This window comes from Dipodomys merriami, unplaced genomic scaffold, assembly GCF_024711535.1.
Source record: "Dipodomys merriami isolate MVZ:Mamm:240054 unplaced genomic scaffold, mDipMer1.0.p SCAF_10, whole genome shotgun sequence".
NCBI classification, from domain to species: domain Eukaryota; kingdom Metazoa; phylum Chordata; class Mammalia; order Rodentia; family Heteromyidae; genus Dipodomys; species Dipodomys merriami.
The window spans coordinates 10,472,599-10,496,907 of NW_027202271.1; the positions used below are offsets into that span (position 1 = coordinate 10,472,599).

Genomic DNA, 24,309 nt, shown 5'->3' on the forward strand with positions numbered 1-24,309 from the left:
GCTATTCCTGGAGCCTCTCCGTGCCCAGATGCACGCGCCACTTAGAGTATTTTTCTGCTCCCTAGAAATAAGAAAGTGCGGAGGGCAGCAAAACTTGTGTCATCAACACAGTACAAATCAGCTATTTATCGGGAACAAGGCCAAGCCAGCCCACTGGATTGCTGTGATCCATGGAGTCCTAAACGCAACCCATGGTTGAAGCAGAGGTTGTGAATACCTTCCACCTGCCTCCCTCCCTCCTGGATGTTGCTTACCGCTTTCCACCTGATTTTCCCTGGCCCAGACTCTTGGCTGAATGAGTACAGTCTTCAGTTTTCACATTGGAGTACTGAGGGGTTTTGTTGTCTCTGTGTGTATATGTGCGCACGTGTGTGTGCATGTTTGTGTGTGTGTGTGTGTGTGTCAGTTCTGAGGCTTTAATTCAGGGCCTGAGCACTGTCCTTGAGCTTTTTTACTCAAGGCTAGTGCTCTATCACTTAATCACTTCCAATTTGGGGGTAGTTAATTGGCAATAAGAGTCTCAATGTTTTTGGCCAGGCTGGCTTCACACTGCGATCCTTAGATTTCAGCCTAGGTTTACAGCGGTTAGGAAGGTAACAATACTATTCTACTTTATAGCAATGTGTTAACAATGTGGACTGAATATTAGAGTCTTGCCAAAATAGCTCAGAAGTTGACCAGTACATTGTTAAAGCAACCAAACTACTCTCATCTGCCAGAGTCTTATCCTCGTATCAGGATGAAACACTACCAGTGCCACATAACCAGGAACTTTTTCTCTTCTTTGGCCAATGGGGCTTGAACTCAGGGCCTGGGCACTGTGCCTGAGCCATATTGCAGGGAGTCAGAGCAAAGGATCTACAACACAGGAAATGAGCATCCAGTCAGACATTGCCACCGCTGCCTCACCCTGGGACCCTTGATCTGGGACACACAATGTGTGCATCAGCTGTGGGTTACTTCATAGCACTGGGTGACTAGTATGTTCCATAGTCTTTGGGATATGAGAAAACTCAACACCTTCTGTTTCCTACAACTCCCAGTAGTTTGCCTTCATGGTTGAGGATTTTCCAGCAACTCCACATCCACATCCACATCCAGCCATTTCTTAACAACACACCTGGCCATAGCATCTGTCACTTCTTTATGTCATGTTTCCACTCAGTGAGGAGGGGCGAGGCGGGGGCGGGGGGGGGGGGGAGGCTTCCATTGTTCTTTGCTTCTGACATCCATTAGGATCGCTTATGATGTTTTCTGTGGAAACAGGAACATTTAGTTTCTTGAATCTGTTGATACTGTTGCTAGACAGACTGAGTAAATGATGTGATTTTTAAAGATGCAGAAAATGACACCACAGGCAGACTATGCAAATTACCTAAGGTGCCACAGACAGAAAGTGACATACATAAAGAACTCTGGAAATCATTTGGATTCCATTCTCGGCTTTTGGATCAATGACAAAATACAATGTATATTAGTCAGTGTGTAGCTTTACTTACAAAAAGATGCAGAAATTTTGATGTTCAGGTGTGTTCTGGTAGCTCACCCCTATAATCCTTGCCACTCGGGAGGCTGAGATCTGAGGATCAAGGTTCAAAGACAGTGCCGGCCAGAAAGTCCATGAGACTCTGATCTCCAGTTAACTACCAAAAAGCTGACAGTGGAGTGTGGTTCAAGAGGTAGAGTGCTGGCCCTGAATGTCAAGTCAGTGTTCAGGCCCTGAGGTCAAGCTTCTGATACTAGCACACAAAAAAATTACTGATTGTATAATTGCATTGTTTGGTTTGAGGCACTAAAAACAATAGGAAAAAGTTAGAAAATGTCAGTTCTGTCTTCTTGGTTCTACCTCATCTGCCCTAAGTACACACTCATCATTCTAATCAGTGGAAATAAGAAACCACCATTCTCATTTTCACAGGCTTACAGGAGATCCATACTGGTTTGTTCCACTGATGCCTGTGGGCACTGTATTTGTTTTCCATGGCTATAACAAAGTTCCTGAAGGTAGATCATGGATAAAGAAGGGATGTATTTAGCTACAATTTTGAACGTTCCAGAACATGGAGCCGCTCTGGGTTCCACACTGCTCAGAACCCCCTTGGCTGTGCTAAGTGACCGGTAGCATCATGACCGAGCACTCTAAAAGAGATCTTAGAGCAAGACAGGAAGCGAGATGAGACTGAGGTGAGACCAGTCTCATTTTTAGGTCATTTCTCTTTCTTGGGAACTAACTGGAATTCCTTGAAAAATACTTAATCCCTTCCCAGGGCAGCACTTCAGTGCCCTGATGACCTTTCAGGAGGCCCTTAAAAGCATGGCTGAGCTGACACTGGAACGGTAGCCAAACTGTGCCACAGTACAACAGGATTGTGTGTGAGTGTGTGTGTGAATGTATGCATACCTGCTCACAACCCGGGCACTATCTGCAGTCTATCACTTGAGCCACACCTCTGCTTCTGGCTTTTTGTTGGCTAGTTGGAGATAAGAAACTCATGGACATTATGGCCTAGCCTGACAAGATCCTCAGATCTCAGCCTCTTGGGCAGCTAGAATTATAGGGGTGAGCCACCAGCACCCAGTCAACATTTGTTTTTCTTGAAAAACAATCTTCCCTTCAAATATTAGCATCACTTCTAGATTAGAATTTGAAATGTACAAATGTATCATAGGCAATAACCAAAATAATTAAGGCTCATATGCCATGCTCCTCATCGCAAATGCATCTGGCTCCATTCTCTTCCTTCCTTAGTGACTCTGTTTCTGGAGTTTTGGAAGCGGCGGCAGGCAGAACTCGAGTATGAATGGGACACCGTTGAGCTGCAGCAAGAAGAGCAGCCGCGGCCTGAGTATGAAGCACAGTGCAATCACGTGGTCATTAATGAGATCACCCAGGTAAGGGGGCTGTGATGTGTGTGCACTGCGGTGTGCATGCTGCTGTGGACTGCAGCTGTGAAACAGAAAGACATGAGTGCTTCCAGGCCATCAGCCTGCTCTCTGAGGGTGGGTAAGCCTGGGGGCCATCTGGGCATAGAGCATTTTTATGGATCTCCTCTGATGATTCTAATTCATTGCCAAGACCTAGAGACAAAACAGAGTGGCATGGTGTTCTCTCTCATTATAAAGGTGTAAATACAAAAAAAAAAAAATATATAGACTGACGTACATGTAGAAGGAAAGATGTGTAAGTTTTTGTAGGTGAGTCTCAATCTTTACCTAGAGTCGCTGCCTCTTTGTCCTGTACTAGGCCTCAGCCACTGCTCCACCTTCTGGTTGAGATGTTCACAAAATGGTATGTAGCTCCTAGTCTACAGTTAGAAAAAAAGGAGGAAGAAGGAAAATATGCCTGGTGTAGTGGCTCATGCCTGTAATCCCAACTACTCAGGAAGCAGGAGAATAGAGATGGAGGACCGGCTCAGGCAGAAAAATTACATGTATCCCTTCCTCCCCATCTCAACTGAAAGCTGAGCATAGAGGTGCACAATCTGTTGTAATCCTAGCAAGGTGTAAAGTGTAAATAGGAGGATCATGGTCTAGGCCAACCCTGGGCATAAATGTAAGACCCTAATTTTAAAAAAGTGTCTGGGACATGGCTCAAGTGGCAAGTGCTGAGTTCAGACTCTGCTATTGCCAAAAAAAAAAAAAGGTTAAGATTTTTTGCATGTCCTATTATGTGAGCATGTGTGCACACATGCGCATGTGCATACACACACACACACACACACACACACGTATAAAAGCTTGAACTCAGAGCTTGAGCCCTATTCCTTAGCTCTACCACTTTGAGCCACAGCTCTATCTCCAGCTTTTTGCTAATTAACTGGAGGTGAGTGTCTCACGGACTTTCCTACCTACACTGTCTTCAAACCTCGATCCTCAGATCTCAGCCTCTTGAGTAGCTAGGATTATAGGCATGAGCCACTGGTACCTGGCTGAAGGTTAGCATGTGTTAAGACCCCACTATATTTAAGTACTGTGTCTTGCATTTGTGTCATTTGCTGCTGCTGCTGCTGCTGCTACAAAAGGAAATGATGAAACCATAGATCTCTGTATATTGTCTTGCCCTCAAAGGTGATTTCTGAATCGTCTTTGTTACAGCTTCTTTCAATCAACAGGGAATTTAGAGCTGCTGTTGCTTGCCTGTCACTAGGATCGGGGCAGCAGGTTTTGAATACAAATAGCTCTTGGGAAGACAATGCTAAACCAAAAGCATCAGAGACCGTCCCCAACTATAGGTTTCATACACTAAATCACAGATTTATAAAGGATTGTCAATTGAAAGGGAGTGGCAGGAGCAATTTGATCTCTCCATTTTATGAATGGAAAAAAAAAGAGAAGGTTCAGTTCTGAATGGAAGCTGACAGTTGTCTCTTACAATGTCATGGGCTTCAAACAATCCCTATGATGAATACTAATGGCTGCGTCCTGGAGCAGGTAGACAGGGTCAGCACATGTGTGGCTGGAAGATAATGCCGAAAAGAGAGCTGAAACTTAGGCACAATTAACATGTGCATAAAGTGTTTTTGGTACTGAAAAGTAAAAGCATGAAAACACAATGTTATCATATAAACCTTCCAGTTATATGTTTAAAATCATCACGACATCAATTTGTTGTTCCCATTGGACTGTCACTTGAAAGTGGTAGGCATTGGCAGCTCATGCCTGTAATGCCAGCTACTTAGGAGATTGAGACCTAGAGGATCATGCTTCAAAGCTAGCCCAGACAGAGAACTCCACAAGACTCCATCTCCAATTGACCAGCAAGATGTCAGACTGGAGGCATGGCTCTAGTGGTAGAGTGTCTATAAAAGCTAAATGAGAGGGCTGGGAAGGTGGCTCAGTAGTAGAGCGCTTGCCTTGCAGGCATGAGGCCCTGGGTTTGATTCCTCAGCACCACATAAGCAGAAAAAGTCGGAATTGGTGCTGTGGCTCAAGTGGTAGAGCGCTAGCCTTGAGCTGAAGCGCTGTGGGACAGTGCCCAGGCCCAGAGTTCAGTCTTTTTTTTTTTTTTTTTTTTTTTGGTGCCAGTCCTTGGCATAGGACTCTGGGCCTAGACACTGTTCCTGAGCTTTTGTGTTCAAGACTAGCTCTCTACCACTTGAGTCACATCTCCACTTCCAGCTTTTCTTTTTGTAGTTTTAGTGGAGATAGGAGTCTCATGGACTTTCCTCCCTAGGCTGGCTTTGAACCACGATCCTCAGATCTCAGCCTCCTGAGTTGCTAGCATTGTAGGTGTGAGCTACTGGCACCTGGCTTCTTTCTCATTTTTTTTGTCTTTATTTTTAAATGTTATTATCTTTAAGTAGTTGTACAAAAGAGTTGCCCTTTAACAAAGCAGTTTATGAATATAGAGCATCTTGATCAATGCCATCCTTTTCAACATTCTCACCCATCCACTTTCATTGCTAATATATTTTGTGTTGTTTAGAGAGACCTATGATGTACTTCTAGAGTCTCAGGAATGAGATTGCCCGAGTTCAGGTCTGAACAGAGCAATAAGTTACTTCCACATTTTTGTAGAGTAAATTCATTGAGGTCATGTAAAAGCTACTTAACACAGAGTAGATGCTAAGTATTTGCAGCTATCTTTTTTGTGTGTGTGCTGATACTGGGGCTTGAACTAAGGACCTGAGTGTTGCTGTCTCTTCTCTCTTTTGCTCAAGTCTGGTACTTTGCCACTTGAGCCACAATTTTGCTTCCAGCTTTTTGTGGGGAAAGAAGAGTCTTATAGACTTTTTCTTCCCAGGCTGGCTTTATTTGATCCATGTTCCTCACATCTCAGCCTCCTGAGCAGTTAAGATTTCAGGCATGAGCCATTAACTCCAGCTATTTTTATACTCAGGTAAATGAGAATTACTGATGTATTCTCAGCAATCTTCAAAGATTCTTATAAAGTGAAAAATAGAAACCCTCTAAAAACTCATTGTCAAACCAAATTAATATATAAAAGCACTGCCAAGACCCCGTGCCAGATTCCTCTGTGAATTTTTGTCCTGTCTGGGCTCCAAACTCCTCTATCACAAGTATTTCTGAATCCCATGCCCAGGGCCTTCACAAGTTCTAGAAGTTCGGGTATGGAGTCTTTAGGGTCTTTTAGGTAGGTATAGTTTGATTTCTTTCTTCACTATTTTGATCCCTTTTATTTCTTTTTCTTCCTTTGCTGTTGTGTCTAGAAATTCTAGTACTGTATTGAACAAGAGGAGAGAACAGACATCTTTACTTTGTTCTTAGAGGAAATGGCTTCAGTTTTTCCCCAAGTAGTATGACATTGGCTAAAGTTTGTCATATATATAGTATTTGTTATGTTAAGGTACATTCCTTGTATTCCTAATTTCTTCAGAGCTGTTATCAGAAAAGGATGTTGAAGTTTGCCAAAGGCCTTTTCTGTATCATTGAGATAATTATATGGTTCTGTTATGTAAAATAAATATGTTTTGGTGATATATTGGTTATATACATACATGTATATATATTTGTGCTATATAATCACATTATATATGTTGGTCCAGACTTGCACACCTAAAAATGAAACCAATTTGATCATGATATATGATCTTTGTGATCAGTTGTTGAGTTCTGTCGGTATTTTATTGAGGGTTTTGAATCTGTGTTCATCTAAGGTTGTCTCTCCGTGCAGTTTTGGAATGAGTGTAATGTTGGCTTCATAGAATGAGTTCAGTAGTGTTCCTTCCCTTTCTGTTTCATAGGAAAATTTGAGAGGTGCTGATGTTTTTTGCATTTTGTTTTTTTCTAGTCCTGGGGCTTGAACTCAGGGCCTGGGCACTGTCCCTGAGCTTCTTTTGCTCAAGGCTAGCATTCTACCACTTGAGCCACAGTACCACTTCTGGCTTTTTCTGTTGAAGTGGTACTGAGGAATCGCACCCTGGACTTTGCATGCTAGGTAAGCCTCTACCACTAGGCCACATCCCCAGCCCCTGGTGTCCTTCAAAGATGTTAGAGACTTAGGCTGTGAACCCATCAGGCTCTTCTTTGTTGGGAGGTTATTATATTCCAATCTCATTGTTTGTTGTTATTAATTGATCTGTTTAGATGGTTTATATCCTCTTGGCTTAACTTTTGTGTGTGTGTGCTAGTCCACAGGCTTGAACTCAGGGCCTGAGCACTATCCCTGGGCTGCGTTTCTCAAGGCTAGTGCTCTACCAGTTGAGCTGCAGCTCTACTTGCAGCTTTTTTCGGGGTTGGAGGGGGGCGTTTAAGGGAGTGCTTATTTAAGAGTCTTTCCCGGCTTTCCTGCCTGGGCTGGCTTTGAATTGTGATCCTCAGATCTCACCCTCCTGAGTAACTAGGATTAGAGGTGTGAGCCAGCAGGCACCTGCGATTTGGGCTCAATTTTGAGATGATCTAAGAACACATCCATTTCTAGTAGGCTTTCCAGTAAAGGTGTTTGAAATAAGCTAATGATTATTTGGGTTTCACTTGTATTTATTGTGATATCCCCATTTTTTATGTCTGATTTTGAGTCTTGACTAAGGGTTTATCAGTTTTATCCTCTTGAAGAACTAAATTTTTGTTTCATTGATTTTTTTGTGTGTGTGTGTGTGTGTAGTTTTTGTCTCTACCTCATAGATTTTATTCCATCTGTTAGTTTGGGTTTACTTAGTGTGGCTATGTGACTTGGCACTGTCAGATGCATGGACTTCTGAGTTCAGGTCCTGGCAGATAAAAAATAGTTTGTTACTCATGCTTACAGTTTCCATAAAAGCTGTTTTGAAAATGAACATAGCATGTGTCTTATTGTATCTGTCTGAAGTTATTAACAACAATGTGTAATTATGGCTTTTTGTGTCTATAAGTTCAAACTACATGTTTTTGTTCTGTAAATGAAGCTCAAGAGGTGGTATTGACAGATGAAGAAAAAATAATTTTCTTGGAGAAGTTCATCCTCTTGCATTTGTTTCTTTCTTTACAGGAAGAAGAACGTATCCCCTTCACAGCCTGTGGAAAATGTATTCGAGTGACCCTCTGTGCCAGTGCTGTCTTCTTTTGGGTAGGAGTCTAGCTTAATGGTGACTTTTACATTTCTTTAATTGAGTGACACAGTTCTCAAAATCTAACGTTAGATATTAAGGGGATTTAAAGCCAAGCTTGGAGATGCTACAATCTCATAGAAACAGAGGTTTTCAGAAAGCCTGCCTGGCTATCACATGGGGAATTCCCAAGGGTTCAGCATCTTAATATTCATGGTGATTCTTCCATATTCTTCCCTCACATTTGGTTCAGACAGGTCAGTGGTTCAGGATTTTGCATTTCTCTGTGAAGCACAAAGAAGAATAAAAATGCCTAGGAATATCCTTAATAAAAAGCTAATAGGAGCTTGGCACCGGTGACTCACACTAGTGAACCTAGCTCAGAAGGCTGAGACCTGAGGATCACAGTTCAAAGCCAGTGAGGGCAGGAAAGTCCCTGTGAGACTCTTATCTCTAGTTAACCACCAAAAAAGCTATGACTCAAGTGGTAGAGTGCTAGCCTTGAGCAAAAACACTCAGGAACAGCACCTAGGCCCTGAGTTCAAACCCAAGTATCAGCACGCACAAAAATAAAGGGGGGGAAAAAGCTAATAAGAGCTAAAAAGAGAGGGAAGGAAGATTCCTGAAAGTGAAGAAACCTTCAAGAAAAGACAACACTTCTAAAATACCGGCACTTAAAACACTCGGTATTTTGCTTATTATTAATGAAATCATAATAGTAATGTAATTTGGTGAGGCTTTGGTTGGCTCAGGAACAATGAGACCAAAGAATAGGACATGAAGGCCCACCTCTTCTCTGAGTTATGAGAAGAAGGCGTTAGAAATCCACAGGTGAAGTAGAGATGAGCCAAGAAGTGGTCATGGAATCCTTATACACTTTTGGAGGGACAAGTATAGGCTAAATCATACTTTGAACCACACACGATAATAAATTCCTTTTTTTAAATTGTTAAACCATCACTAGGAGAAGTGGCATTGTGACTCCAAGTAGTAGAGTGCTAGCCTTGAGCAAAAAGAACTCACGGACAGCACCCAGGCCCCAAGTTCAAGGCCCACAATTAGCAAAAAAAAAAAAAAAAAAAAGACAAAAACCATCACTGAATGCCAATGGCTCACCCTGGTAATCCTAGCTACTACTCAGGAGGCTGAGATCTGAGGATCAAGGTTTGAGGCCAACATAGAAAAGTATGTGTGACTTTTATCTCCAGGGAACTGGCAAAAAGCCAGTAATGGAGATGTGGCTCAAGTATTAGAGCTCCAGTCTTGAGTAAAAAAGCTGAAGGAGCGTACCCGGACCCTCTCAAACCCCAGTATATTATACAGGCACACACAAACATACTTTGCTCCTCTGGAGAAATTCCACACTCCGTAAAAAGAATGGAAATGATGCAAGTTTGCCAAAGCTTTGGAATGAATCTGAATTCCTGTCCTAAAGCCACGTGAGAGACGGTATCAGCAGGAGTCATGGAGTTTGGGGGGCGGGGGGCTCTTTTACTTCCTGCCTACTTCCTCTCTACCTGATTACTCTCTCCCTCCTAACTCTTCACCTGTAAAGGAATTATAATTACAGAATTCCAGGGATTCCACCGATTTATATACATGCGCCCAGGTGAACAGGAAGTGCTTAAGGAATACTATTATAATCACACAACCGTTCTAAAAATAATCCTGGTACATTTTAGAAACATGTAATATTTAAATGGCTTATGTGTTGTGTTGGGTGAAGGAAACTCAGTACATCTTCTGATGTTTCTCAGCCTTAACTAATTTACACACGCTACCCATTTCACAAGATTTTAAGTGTAAAGGGAAAAGAGCTGGTTAGCAAGATTACAGGGGAAATACACTGCCTGCTCTATAAGCACACTGCTTACAAGGAAGAAAAACAGCTTTTTGACAATTCAGTCATCGTAATCAAAGCTAGTATTTTCTTGTAGCATATTTCCTGTGCCTGGGCTACCTATGCTAAGTGTTCTGAGGGTTTGGGGGGCTTTTTCTGTGCTGGTACTGGGGCTTACTGAAGCTTGAATTCAGGGTTGGGAGATATCCCTTAGCTTTTCCACTCAAGGGCTAGCTCTACTGTTGTAAGGTGAGAATTCAGAGAAGCCACATTTTGAAAGGTAGAATCTTGGAGTCTTTATTACAGTGAGGAAATAGACCCGAGAGGAAAGAGAAAAACAATACCAACAAGCCATTTAGGCTCCATTGGAGAGCTGAATAGGGATGCTATGGTGACCAGAGAAGAGACAGGACACAGGATGTGAACGTGGAGACATGTGGAATGGTGTAATCGTGCCTAAATAGGGTCAGGGCAGGGGACAGGGTCACAGGAAATTCCCAGGCACTGGACTGACAGGTCTAGCAACCCATCAGCCAAGAGCCCACTGCTGGGATTTGAGCATACCCATCACCTGGAAGGCTGGGGTGTCACCTTCTCCCAGCATGAAGACAAGATACCAGACCTTGTCATTCACCATGTGGCCAATATGGCACCTGTCAGACCTGACCCCCGCCCCCTACTTCATTACCACTTGAACTACAACTCTCCTTTTGGGTTTTTGGTGGTTAGTTGGAGATAAGAATCTCACAACCTGCCTGCCCAGGCTGACTTTGAACTGCAATTCTCAGATCTCAGCCTCCTTGAAGAGCTAGGATTACAGTCGTGAGCTACCAGCACCTGGCTTGCTTCCTCTTGACTTCCCCTTTCATCTACCCTATTTTCTATGTCTTTTTAACAAAACTCTGAGCACAGCTGGAAGCCTGGTTTAGTAGGAAAGCCCCTATCTTAGCAAGCCAAGGCCCTGAGTTGAAACCCAAGTACCACTAACACCAAGAAAAAAAGATATTCTCATTATTGGTGAGTCTCATGCTTTGTATCTATTGTGCTTTCAGATCCTGTTGATCATTGCTTCTGTTATTGGGATCATTGTCTACAGGCTCTCAGTGTTCATTGTATTTTCTGCAAAACTTCCCCCAGTCAATGGGACAGACCCAATCCAGAAGTACCTGACTCCTCAGACAGCCACATCCATCACTGCATCCATCATCAGCTTCATCATCATCATGATTCTCAACACTGTGTATGAGAAAGTGGCTATCATGATCACAAACTTCGGTAAGTCCTGCCCTCAACTCGCGCAACTTGGTGTGCGTGTGAGATGGTCCTGGGGCTTGAACTCAGTTTGGGTACTAGCTGAAATTTTATTACTCAAGGTTAACATTCTACCATTTGAGCCCATTTCCAGTTTTCTGGTGGAGGTAAGAGTCTTATCAAGTTTGCCAGTTTGGCTTCCAACCAAGATCCTCAGATCGCAGTCTCCTGAGTAGCTAGGATTACAGGCATGAGACATTGGTACCCAGCTCACATAAGCAATTTGAGACATTTGTAGCTTCCTGGTTAAACTGCAGATTGTACCTTGTAGGCACTTCAATTCCTATAAGCTCCAATTTCCTAGAAATCTTCAAGTGGAAAGGTATTTCCGCCAGTCTGTATAGACATGATCTCTAGCTTTGTATTCACAAAAGGGACGATGCAGACACGATCATTATAACGCCCTAGCTCTGTGTAAACACATCAGGGCTGAATAATATTTTCAATTACATTAGATCATGTACTCTGTTGCTGAAAGCAAATAGTCTTTTTATTGCAACTAAGTGGAATAGGGTCATCATTCCAGGGGCAACTGAGTTCCTGTGTCTCGGGAAGGATGGGCATGGCCAGCACCATGTGGCTTCCTCATGCTGCTCCTTAATATCCTCAGCAGCACTGGCCTTTGTGCTAAGCATTGTTTCCCTGGCTCTGTATCCCAGCCTCAGTGGGCCACAGTTTAAGGCTTTCCATTTGATAACATAGTATCTGTAAATTGTACGCAACAGCTGAAAATACATATACATACAGATGTAATACATGTATGTACTCAAGAAAGTTCCTAAATGTCCCATTCGGTCATGTGTTTGTAAATTTTAAAGAACTGTTGGGAAAAAAAAATACATGTGATCTAGCTATGTAATACATGTTACTTCTTTATGTCCATAATTATACTGGCACATATTCACATGTATATTTATATATAAACAATATAGACTCACATATCACACATACATATTTGTGTACACGCATATGTATGTATGTGTTTGTGACATGTGTATGTGCATGCCTGTATGTGTGTATAGTGCAGTGACTGGCACATATCAACAGATCACTCATGACTTTCAAACGTATACTCTAAAAGGAGGAGTAGAGGTTGCAGGATTTGTGGGAAGAGTCAAAGCTTTAACCAGGGGTCTCTTATTCCTGGGATACTCAGTCACCAGTCACAGTTTCAGAGATGTGTATGTATGTCTGTGCCCTGGATATAGTACTCCTGTGAAGAGAGAACATGTAGCAATGTGTAAACTTGGAATTAACGCAGTGGCTATATTAAGGAGTTGCAAACAGCTTAAGTGGAAACAGTGTGAATTATACTTTTTCCCAGCATGCTTGCTCGTGTACGGGTGTCTGATGAGGCTTCCAAAGCTGTTCACGGCGTAACTCCCTACCTTCCTTTCCTTTGTTTTCCCCACAGAACTGCCGAGGACACAGACAGATTACGAGAACAGCCTAACCATGAAGATGTTCCTCTTCCAGTTTGTGAACTACTACTCCTCCTGTTTCTACATCGCCTTCTTCAAGGGCAAATTTGTGGGCTACCCGGGAGACCCAGTGTACTGGCTGGGCAAGTACAGAAATGAAGAGGTGGGAAGACAGAACTGTTTGATTCTCTTGACACTTTTAGCTGCATTGTGTTTCACTTGCCTAATGAATACTCTCTTCATTGTCTAGTCCTTAGATTTGTGTGCTTGCTGGTCCTGGGACTTGAACTCAGAGCACTGTCCTTGAGCTTTTTCACTCAAAGCTGGTGCTCTACCACTTGAGCCACAGCTCCACTTCAGGCTTTTGGGTGGTTAATCAGAGATAAGAGTGTCCCTGGCTTTCTTGTCCAGGCTGACTTTGAACCATGATCCTCAGATCTCAACCTCTGAGATGTGAGCTGAGATTACAGGTGTAAGCCTAATATACTGGACAGAATGTCAAAAAAAAAAAAAAAAAAAAAAGAAATGTAACCACTGTATTCTAGGTTCCAGTCATCTAAATCGTTTTCTTTGTTAACATTTCCTAGTGTGATCCTGGAGGCTGTCTTCTTGAACTGACAACCCAGTTGACAATAATCATGGGAGGCAAAGCAATCTGGAACAACATCCAGGAAGTGCTACTTCCGTGAGTATGAGGCAGGAATGCTGGCCAGGATGGGACAGGGCCAGGATGGGGACAGGGCCAGGATGGGACCGCCCCCTCTACCTACTGAAATAATTTACCCATATAGCTAGTTTCAGGCCTGCCTCTGCCACAGCTTAGAATCTATCAGGTTGATTTTTGTGGTGGTTGGTTTTTTGTTTTTTTTTTTGTCGGTCATGGGGCTTGAACTCTGGGCCTGGGCGCTGGCCTTCAGCTCTTCAGCTCAAGGCGAGCGCTCTACCACTTGAGCCACAGCGCCACTTCCATGGTTGGTTTTTTTTTGTGTGTGTGGGTACTGGGGCTTGAACTTGGGACCTGGGTGCAATCCCTTAGCTTTTTTCCTTCGAGGCTCATATGCTACCACTTTCCAGTCTGGGCTAGTTTTGAACTACAGTCCTCAAATCTGAGCATCTCAACTAGCTAGGATTATAGGCATGAGCCACCAGCTCCTGGCTTTGCTTGACTTTTTTTTTTTTCTTTCAAGAATGGCATTCAACAGATTGAGCAATACCTATACTTTCAGCTCTTTGGTGGTTAATGAGTCTCACAGACTTTCTTGCCTGGGCTGGCTTTGAACTGTAATCCTCAGATCTCAGCTTCCTGAGCAGCTAAGATTATAGGTATGAGGTACCAGGCTAGAATCTACTGTTACTTGGAAGTACTGGGGTTAGTCTCAGGGTCCCAGGCTTGCTAGGCAGCCCTCAACCATTAGGGCCACAACCTACTTAGTATCTTGTCTGGTGACTTTTAATAAGAATAGATTCTAAAACCAAGCATCTAAGTACAGCCAGTGTTTAATAGTTATGGTGATATCTCTGCAACCATGACTGGTGACTATATATCCCAGCAACAAACCAACACCCTGGTTAGAGCTTTGACTATGCCCCACAAATTTTGCATCCTCCCCTCTCGCTTTGAGAGCATACATTTAAGTCAGCAGTAGTGATCTGGTGATATGTGCCAGTCACAGCACTAAGAGTTATGTAGGGTTTAATCTTCTGCACTGTCCTCATTTTGATCTCCTATCTCCAAGTGAAATCAGTGACTCAAAGAATTTAAATGATTTGCCCAAAGTCATCCTGGTAGTAAGAGACTACTGTAGGATTCAGCTCCTATGACTCCCAACTCCTATGCTTTCAAGAAAGTGTTCTTGGGCAAGGTGCTGGTGGCTCACACCTCTAATCCTAGCTTCTCAGGAGGCTGAGATCTGAGGATTGTGGTTTGAAGCCAGCCTTGGCAGGAAAGTCCATGAGACTCTTAACTCCAGTTAACCAGCAAAAAGCCATACATGCAGCTATGGTTCATGTGGTAGAGGGCTAGCCTTGAGCACAATAGTTCAGGGAAAGCACCCATGCTCTGGGTTTAAGCCCTTAATACTGGCACATGTGTGCATACACGCTTTACTTGTGATCCCAAAGGCACAGACATACATATATTTGAAGAGGTCATTGTCTACAATAATAACCACTGAGATTTCTACTTACAGCTGTTGCCCTAAACATGAGATCAGCAGGATGTTAGCTGAAAATCCCAGATTTTCATTTAAGCCCCATCTCGTATCAAAATCAGAAGTCCAGAGCATTTCCTGCAGATAGCAGGGAGCCTCTTGTGCTCGTTGTCTATTGCCGTGGTAACAAGTTATCACAAAATTAATAGGTTAAAAACAGTGAGATGTTAGTATCTTATAGTTACTGAATCTAGAAGTCTGCTCTCTCTCTCACTGAGCTGAAATCAAGGTGTTGATAGGGCAGTATTCCTTCCTGGCAGAGAAACTTTTCACTTTTTTTCTGTACCTCAAGGCTAGCAGTGTTTCATGTCTTTGATAATTTTCACCATTTCCTTCCTGCTCCTTTTCCCTCCCGCCTCGATGGTTTTATTGGGCTCACCTGGACGATATAGAAATCTCCCTGCCCTAATATCAGCTGACTAGCAACTTGAATTTCCTTTTGCCACATAACTTAACCTGACCTGTTTCATATGTTCTGGATGGGGAGACCATTGTTATGTCTGCAAAGTATTGTGTATGTGTCTATGTCAGTACTGGGGCTTGAACTCAGGCTGGTATGCTTCCACTTGAGCCATACCTCTGCTTCTAGCTGGCTAATTGAAGATAAGGGTCTCACAGGGTTTCCTGCCTGGGCTGACTTTAAACTGAGATGCTCAGATCTCAGCTTCTAGAGTAGCTAGGATGACAGGCGTCCGCCAGCAGTGCCTGGCAAACTCCTTACTTCTTGTCATACAAAGTCTTGACCAGCTCCCCTGTATCATATAGTGTATAGAGTAACCCTGTATCAGTTACTCTTGCTGGCCAGAAGGACATCCATCCTAAAATAAGGCAGAGGAAAGCCTTACAAGCCAGCAGCTAGTTTCATATTGTGTTAATGAGTCCAAGGGAAAATGGTCAAATAACTTGACAAGGGCAGCAAAGGTCACATGTCAGGCTCTGAGTATGGACTGTTGATTGTTCTATAGGTTTCCAATCCAAAACATCCAAAGAACAAGCTCAGTGAGCCCTTTGGCCCTCACAGCTCCACATACTATTTTGATATTTAAGCATTGCTGCTACTTTGCTTTATTCAGTACTTGATCAGCTAGTACAATTCCTGGGTTAAGACAAATCACTCTGCTGGGCACTGATGTCTTATGCCTGTCATGCTAGGTACTTAAGAGGCTAATATCTGAGGATCATGGTTCAGAGCCACCTCAGGCATTAAAGTCCACGAACACTTATCTCCTGTAAACCAGCAAAAAGACAGAAGTGGAACTGTGGTTCTAGTGATAGCATACCAGCCTTGAACACAACAGGTAAAGGACAGAACCCAGGCCCTGAGTTCGAGCCTTAGTACTGTCCCCTTACTCCCACCCCAAAATAGGCCATTTGCTTGTTACTACATTCTTAAATCCAGGTAAGCTTTTTTCAAAATATTCGGAAGGTGCAAATATTTTTAAAATATTTAATACTTAATATGCAAAAAGGAAATCAACTTCTTGAGAATATGATGTGTTTACCCTTAAGATAGCCAAAAATAGTCTTATGACCTTGGTATGACAATATTCATTCTAATTCTATGTTGGTCTTTCTGGCAGCTGGATCATGAATCTAATTGGACGATATCAAAGAGTTTCCGGGTCAGAACAGATAACCCCACGATGGGAGCAGGATTACCATCTGCAGCCCATGGGCAAGCTTGGATTGTTTTATGAGTATCTTGAGATGAGTAAGTTGTTACTGGTATTACATGTGATCATGAAATATGGCAGAATATGTTTTAGAGTCCATAAGCAGCTGTTACGCAGCCCCATAATTATTTAGCATAGTGTCATGCACAGGAGTTAACGTTTATCCACTAGAGAAAAATCATACAAGCAGGCCTTCAAATGCAGTAGTTATGTGTGTATCTCCATCAATATATGTATTGTTTGAAAGCAAAGATTTCTTACCACCACAATGAAATGGCTATGGGTCGAGGCTCTTGTGGGCTATTTATTCTCCAAGTATTCTATGTTGTCTGAGAGAATGGACTGGCGAATCATCTGGGGTGTGATTCTGCTTGGGCTGATCACCTGTGAACTAAGTCATTGGAAGAATGTGGCAGGAAAGAGCCCTTGATTCTTGATCTAGGTCTTGGATGCAGGCCAGGATCTTCTAAGTAGAGGACCAGGGTTTCTACCTGGTGTCCTGAGTCAAGCCTTAGTACTGTCCCCTTACCCCCACCCCAAAAAAGGCCTGTTACTACTTTCTTAAATCCAGGCAGTCTTTTTCAAAATATTTGGAAGGTGCAAATATTTTTTAAAAATATTTAATACTTAATATGCAAAAAGGAAATCAACTTCTTGGGAACAGACTCATTCTGCTGGTTTGGAATTAGAGTTGGCACAAGCTCTTCTTCCTGAATGTCTTGTCTGCTTGTGTAAGCTCCTTTTCTCTCCCATTGAACTTGATTTCAAGCTCTCACTTGTCTTTAAATGGATGGATCTCAACATAGACTTCCATAAGAAACACTACCTTACTATTATGCATCACACATGTTCTAAGAGATAGCTATTATATCTAGATATCATATTGTCCTTTTGGCTTAATCTGTTGAATTATAGTTTTTATAAGGCTAGAAAAAATAGAAAAAACAGGCACAAAGTTTGGTTGACAGGCCTGGCATTTGTGCAGAGGAGGTTGAGTTTTTGTAAGAACACTTCTTTATGGTTCCTGTTTGTAAGTCTGCAGATAAGAAAGTGGGCGTTATTAAGTCACATTCTATATATAAAATAATTGCTTTTAATAATACGCATGAAAGCTGGGTACCAGTGGCTCATGCCTGTGGTCCTAGCTACTCAGAAAGCTAAGATCTGAGAATCATCATTCAAAACCAACCCAGGCAGGCAATGCATTCATGAGACTTGTATCTTCATTTAACCAGCAGAGAGCTAGAAATGGAACTGTGGCTCAAGTGGTAGAGCACCAATCTTGAGCAAAAAAGCTAAGGGACAGCACCCAGGCTCCAGGTTCAAACCGCAATACTGGCACCCCCCAAAAAAAACAAAAAACAAAAAACTATGCATTAGCCAGGCACTGGTGGCTCATGCCTGTAATCCTAACCACTTGGTTGAGATATGAAGATCATGGTTAAGAACTGGCCTGGGCAGACAAATCCAAGAGACCCTGATCTGTAGCTAACTAGCAAAAAGCCAGAAGGGGAGATGTGGCTCAAGTGGTACTGCATCCACCTTGATTGAAAAAGCTAAGCGAAAGTGTGAGATCCTGAACTCAAACCCCACTACTGCCATTGCTGAGTTAAAAGTTCCTTTTGTGGTTGCTTTCATTGCCATTCTTTGCAGCAGTCTGAGGTATGGTTTGAATTTCATTTTTGCCTATGTCTTGTGATTGGGTTAATGAAGGGTGTAGCTTATTTATTTATTCTATGTGTTTTAAAAGGACTGTGAGACAACTACTTACTATTCACAAATGAGTGGTCATTTTAAGTATTTCTTATTTGGAGCCATTATCATCATTAATAACATCCTGGCACAAAATCTCATTTGTTGTTTTAGGCAATCCCATCCCCCCCTTCCCCCCAAAAAACCCTCAGAATGAAAGTTATTTTTCTGTACTTAGGTAAGTCAGGTGCTGAGAGGAAAAGAGTTGTACTTTAAAGAGTAGTCAGTGTGACATTGTTTATTAGACTTATTCAAATAGTTGTGAATGTAATCATTTGACCTTGTCCTACTCCAAAAGAAAAAAAATAGAATATTCTAATTCTAGGCAGATTTTGAGATGTTAGTTAAATCGTTTTCTAATGATCCAAATAATACCTAATGACTTAGAAAACAGAATCATTTCCTGAGAGGGTAGGCAGTCTGTTATTGTGTGTTGAACAGCAGAGTGAAGTCTGGGCTAGATTTTGTCCTGTGATTCAGTTAACCCCCAGAAGTGAAAGCTGGGTCTTACGTGGTAGAGCTCTAGCCTTGAGCACAAGAGCTCAGGGACAGTGCTCAGGCCCTGAGTTCAAGTGCCAGGACTGACGGGCACACACACAAAAGGACATTTGGTCTGAGCTTTATGTCATCAACAAAAATTAATAAATGTGGCTAAGAGGGTGAGCATGTTGTACAGAGAAGTGGAGATATTTAAAATACAAAAGACTTCAAAGAAATTCAGGTAGACAGCTGGGAAGGTGGCTCAGTGGTAGAGTGCTTGCCTTGCACTCACAAGGCTCTGGGTTCGATTCCTCAGCACCACATAAGCAGAAAAAGCTGGAAGTGGCGCTGTGGCTCAAGTGGTAGAGCACTAGCCTTGAGCTGAAGAGCTCAGGGACAGTGCCCAGGCCCAGAGTTCAGGCCCCACAGCTGACCAAAAAAAAAAAAAAAATTCAGGTAGACAACAGAAATACCACAGGTAAGAATATTTATCTGGTAAACAAGGGCCATATCGTTATGATACTTGTGTAGTTAGCCAGGAGCCTTGAACTTTAAACAGGAGTCTGTTGCAGTATTGCTAAACAGGAGAATTGTATAATGTTTGTGCTGGAGAAGATCAGATTATTCTTTATGTGTGTGTATGTACCGATCCTGAGGCTTGAAATCAAGGCCTTGGCACTGTCCAGAGCTATTTTGCTCAAGGCTAGTGCTCTACCACCGAGCCACACATCTGCTTTCAGCCTCCTGAGTAGACAGGATTACAGGTGTCAGATACTAGGGCCTAGCTGTTCAGATTACTCTTGACAGCAGAATGGAAGATAGTTTGGATGCTGTCTGTATTTGATGGGGAGAAGATATTTCAAGAGGTACAACAGGTAACCCAGACAAGCAACAGGTGCTTAGCTAGAGGCTATGGGCATACACACAGGAAGGCAGATTTGATTTAAAGACATGAATCATGGCAGGTGAGGAACAGAACTATACAGGCAAAGTAGAAATAGGGAGAGGACTGCTGTGGAGGAAATAGTTCAGTGCTGGATGTGTGTATGTGCAGGTGTGCGCCCATACTGGGGCTTGAACTCAGAGCCGAAGCACTGTCCCTGAGCTCTTTTGCTCAAAGCTAGTGCTCTACCACTTGGGCCACAGCTCCACTTCTGGCTTTTCTTTGGTAGTTAATTGGAGGTAAGAGTCTCTAGGACTTTGCTGCCTGGGCTGGGTTACAGGTGTAAGACTGGTGTCAAGCTGAAGTTTTGTTTAACTTCTATAACTTCACTTGCTTTTTAAAATTATTAAAGGGGCTGGGAAGGTGGCTCAGTGGTAGAGTGCTTGCCTTGCATGCATGAGGCCCTGGGTTCGATTTCTCAGCAGCACCACATAAGCAGAAAAAGCCAGAAGTGGCACTGAGGCTCAAGTAGTAGAGCACTAGCCTTGAGCTGAAGAGCAGAGGGACAGTGCCAAGCCCCATGACTTACATAAATAAGTAATAAATAAATAAAATTATTAAAGTAAAACAAAAACCAGGGGCGGAATGGTTCCATGGAGAAGGGACTGTTTGGTCACCTCATGACTGCTTAATAAGCTTCAATGTATGCATGCACATCACTAGCAAAAGTGCCAGGAGAAGGCTGTCTGGAAGAGAAGGAGTGGTGGAGAAATAACCAGCATTACAAACTTTCTAGGAACTGACTGGAGCTAGGGCTCACGCTTATGGTTCTAGACACTTAGAAGGCTGAGATCTAAGGCTCATGATTCCAGGCCAGCGTGGGCAGGAAATTCTGAGAGACTATTATCTCCAGCACCCACCAAGCTGGAAGTGACTCAAATGGTAGAGCACTAGCCTTGAGCAAATAGAGCTCATTGGGATTATTATCTGAATTTTGTGTTACAATCCTAAATTATTCTGCAGAGGAAAAAAAAAATCTTGGTATGTCTCCAAATTAAAACCTGCACAATCAAGACCCTACACATCCTACATCATTATTTTATCTTCCATTCGCATGGCAGCGTTACCATTCCTGCTGAATTCATTCCTAAAATGTGCTCTTGTTGTCATGATAAATGGTCTCTCTCTTCTCTTTGGGAATTTGCACTGGTTTCAAAACTCAACTAATCCTGATATCTGGCTTCTCATGAACAAATCCAGAAGTCTGGCTGCAGCAGGCCCTGTCCCTCCACCGTGGAGACTGTGCGGGACCATCCGTCCCAGAGAATCACGTACTAGCCCCTTTGACCATGGTTGGCTTTGACCCACTCCACATGATCTCCCACTTGCTTGGCCCCAAGGCTGCTAATAAGCACATGAGGGTTAGATGAGTTCCATATAGATGCTGACATCACTCACCGTTGTTGAGGCAGACCTCACCAGCTCTGGTCCTTTACTAACTTCTCTGAATGTCTGAGTGGGCCTACCTGGCCCGAGTGACTTAACAGATAGAGCCTCACAGCCCTCTGCTCTTTTGTACCAGTGCCTTCAATCTTGTGCATCAGAAACAAGTGCCAGATTCTGCCATGCCAGACCTGCCACAGCCTTGCCCATTCTGGCTACAGAGATGCATGCTCCCTATCTAACCAAAAGCCCAAAATCACCTCTCCTCCATTCTTAGGCATGTATCAAATCTATGCTGTCCCAATTCTACAGGAAGGCCATTCAAAACAGATTAAGAATTTCTGAGCTACCACTGATACCTAGACATACTTTGACCACATGGATTGCAACACTGAGATTAAAATTCCTAATGAAGAATCATGACTTCAAGACAATTTCTATCATGGATGTGTGCCAATACTGGAGCTTGAATTCAGAGCCTGGGCACTGTTCCTGAACTTTTGTGCTCAAGGCCAATGCTTGGAGCCACAGCTTCACTACTGGTTCTCTAGTAGTTGATTGGAGATAAGAGTCTCATGGATATTCTTGCCCAGATTGGCTTTAAATCATGATATTTAGCTCTCAGCCTCCTGAGTAGCTAGGATTACAGGCTTGAGCCACTGGCGCCCAGCCACGTGCCTTTATGATTGTAGTCATGTCAGTTCTGAGCAGGCTTTGCTCTTGCATTCACACTCACTTGCTGCTTTTAAACATATTTTCTCCAACATTCACCAAGCACAGCCTTCTCACACATACACTTATTATGTTTCTTTACTTGAGAGAAATGTCCACATGACTCCTTTTTCTAATCCTGTCATGAATCATCTTCCAATATTATCTCAGCAATCAGAATTTAGTGCTAGCCAGGCACCTGTGGCTCACACCTGTAATCCTACTGAGGGAGCTGAGATCTGAAGATTGAAGTTCAAAGCCAGCCCAGGCAGAAAAGTCTTAACACATTATCTCCAATAAACCACTACAAAGCCAGAAGTGGGGCTGTGGCTCAAGTGGTAGAGTACCAGCCTTGGGTAAAAAAGCTAAGAGACAATGCTCATAGTTCAAGCCCCACTACTGGCACAGGAAAAAATATTATAAGTTAATAAACTTAGAATACCTTGAGTTTATCATTAGTAAGTCATTATGGTTGATTAGATTTCACAGTTTATTGTTCTATTACCTAAAGATCTGTGGAACTGGTAAGCTGTCATTAGTCATCTTTCCAGAGAGTTCACATTTGTGTTTTGTTCCAGTTGCTTCAGTGTTATTAAGTTCTTGTTGGCCATGGATGTGTTTTTTCTTTGGGGTTGGATTCTTTGTCTGCCTTTCTCTACTAAAAAAGAGAATATGTTGTCTTCCCATCCATCCATCTCTCCCTCCATGATGTGTGTCTGTTCCATTGACAGTTATTCAGTTTGGGTTCGTCACCTTATTTGTGGCCTCTTTCCCACTGGCTCCTCTGTTGGCTTTGGTGAACAATATACTGGAAATAAGAGTGGACGGGTGGAAGCTGACTACCCAGTTCAGACGCATGGTGCCAGCAAAAGCCCAAGACATCGGCGCATGGCAGCCCATCATGCAAGGAATAGCTATCCTGGCTGTGGTGACCAATGTAAGTAGACCTAGGCTTCTCAGTACAAAAATGCATGCAGGTGCTTGCTAAGGCTGCCAAGGCAGTATCAAATAAGCACTACAGCTGTTACCTGTTGTATAATTCGTATTCTTTTAAAAGTGTATTTTTTAATTGTTTATAATTATTTGTGACTTACTGGGTAAAGTCCTACTAAGGTACCATGGTTGCTTCTTTACTAGGAAATGACTTAAGAAGTACTAACTCATGTGTGTGTGTGTGTGTGTGTGTGTGTGTGTGTTGGTAGTGGGGTTTGAACTTAGGAACATGATTCTGCCCCTTACCTTTTGCTCAGGGCAAGTGCTCTACCACTTGAGCCATAGCTCTACTTCTGGCTTTTTAATATATTTTTTTTAAAGTTATTAGAGATAAGGAGCCTCACACTTTTCTTTCCTGGCTGGCTTCAATCATGTCGCTAGGATAGCAGACACAAGCCATCGAAGCCTGGCTACATCCACTATTTTACTGCCAGTCTCACTCCCCGCTTTCCTACTAATGACTTCCCAGGTTGAATTTCTTCAAACCATCCAAGTCCCCCATCCTTTTCCCACAAGCTCCTGGAGAATGGAATTGAGCGGTGCCTGAAGACCAGCAGAGCCTTTGAGCCACTGGTACATCAGGTCATCTTGAGTCTGTGAGACTCATTTCTCCAGTGAATTACCAAAAAGCCAGAAGTAAAGATGTGGCTCAAGTGGTACAGTGAAAACCTTAAGTAAAAAAGCTAAGGGAAGCATCCAGATAACACACACACACACACACACACACACACACACACACACACACACACACACACACACACACACACACACACACACACACACACACACACACACACACACACACACACACACACACACACACACACACACACACACACACACACACACTTCAAAATCACTCACTGTTTTTAGACTGTGGTTCTAGTTCTAAGCTATAAAGCAAGCTATCTGGAACCCAGCTGTCAATCCCTTCCCCTAATCCCTCTACTTATCTGATTTGCATTGCTACTTCTTGAAATATCACACAGTCATACCCAAAGCCAAATAATAGGGTATCTTAGGATCTTTTCTCCCACACAGATCATAGCTCCAATAGCCACTGTATTCAGAGTGAAGGCTATTGTTCAAAACTATGGCAGCAAGGTCTTTCAAATTCCATAGTCCTAAAAGAATCTGTCAGCCAGGCTCAAGCCTGGCATTCTAGCAACTCAGGAGGCTGAAATCTGAGGATTGTGGTTTGAAGCCAGTGTGGGCAGGAAAGGCGGGAAGATTCTTATCTCCAACTAAGTGCCAGAGAAAAGCTGGAAGTACAGTTGTGACTCAAGTGATAGAGCAGTAGCCTTGAGCAAAAGAAGTGCAGGGACAGCACCCAGGCCCTGAGTACAAGCTCCAATAAATAAATAAATCTGTCATGTTCAAAATGCTAGAGTTAACTGACTCAAGGCAGGAACACAAATTTGTATACTTAAGGAAAAATTTCAGCAGCAAAGTTTGAAACTAACAAGGTTGTTTTGTTTCATCTTTGACCAACAGCAAATTCAATTGACTCAAACTCCCCACCCTCAAGCATTTTGCTTTGATTGAATTAGGTAGCTTTCCCCAGTATCCAGGTCACGGCTGCATTCCATTAGCACAAATGGAAGGGC

At 42.8% G+C, this 24,309-nt stretch overlaps 1 protein-coding gene across 2 annotated transcripts in view; it reads left to right on the top strand.

The window, feature by feature from the left end:
* Positions 1 to 24,309, top strand: part of Ano6 (anoctamin 6) — a 172,112-nt gene that overhangs the window by 133,880 nt on the left and 13,923 nt on the right. For both annotated transcript variants that reach the window (XM_070039342.1, XM_070039345.1), the window contains 7 exons: positions 2,750 to 2,892; positions 7,928 to 8,005; positions 10,878 to 11,100; positions 12,551 to 12,720; positions 13,145 to 13,242; positions 16,348 to 16,478; positions 22,441 to 22,646. In XM_070039342.1, coding sequence (XP_069895443.1) covers positions 2,750 to 2,892; positions 7,928 to 8,005; positions 10,878 to 11,100; positions 12,551 to 12,720; positions 13,145 to 13,242; positions 16,348 to 16,478; positions 22,441 to 22,646 — 1,049 coding nt within the window. The remainder of the gene's footprint in view (positions 1 to 2,749; positions 2,893 to 7,927; positions 8,006 to 10,877; positions 11,101 to 12,550; positions 12,721 to 13,144; positions 13,243 to 16,347; positions 16,479 to 22,440; positions 22,647 to 24,309) is intronic.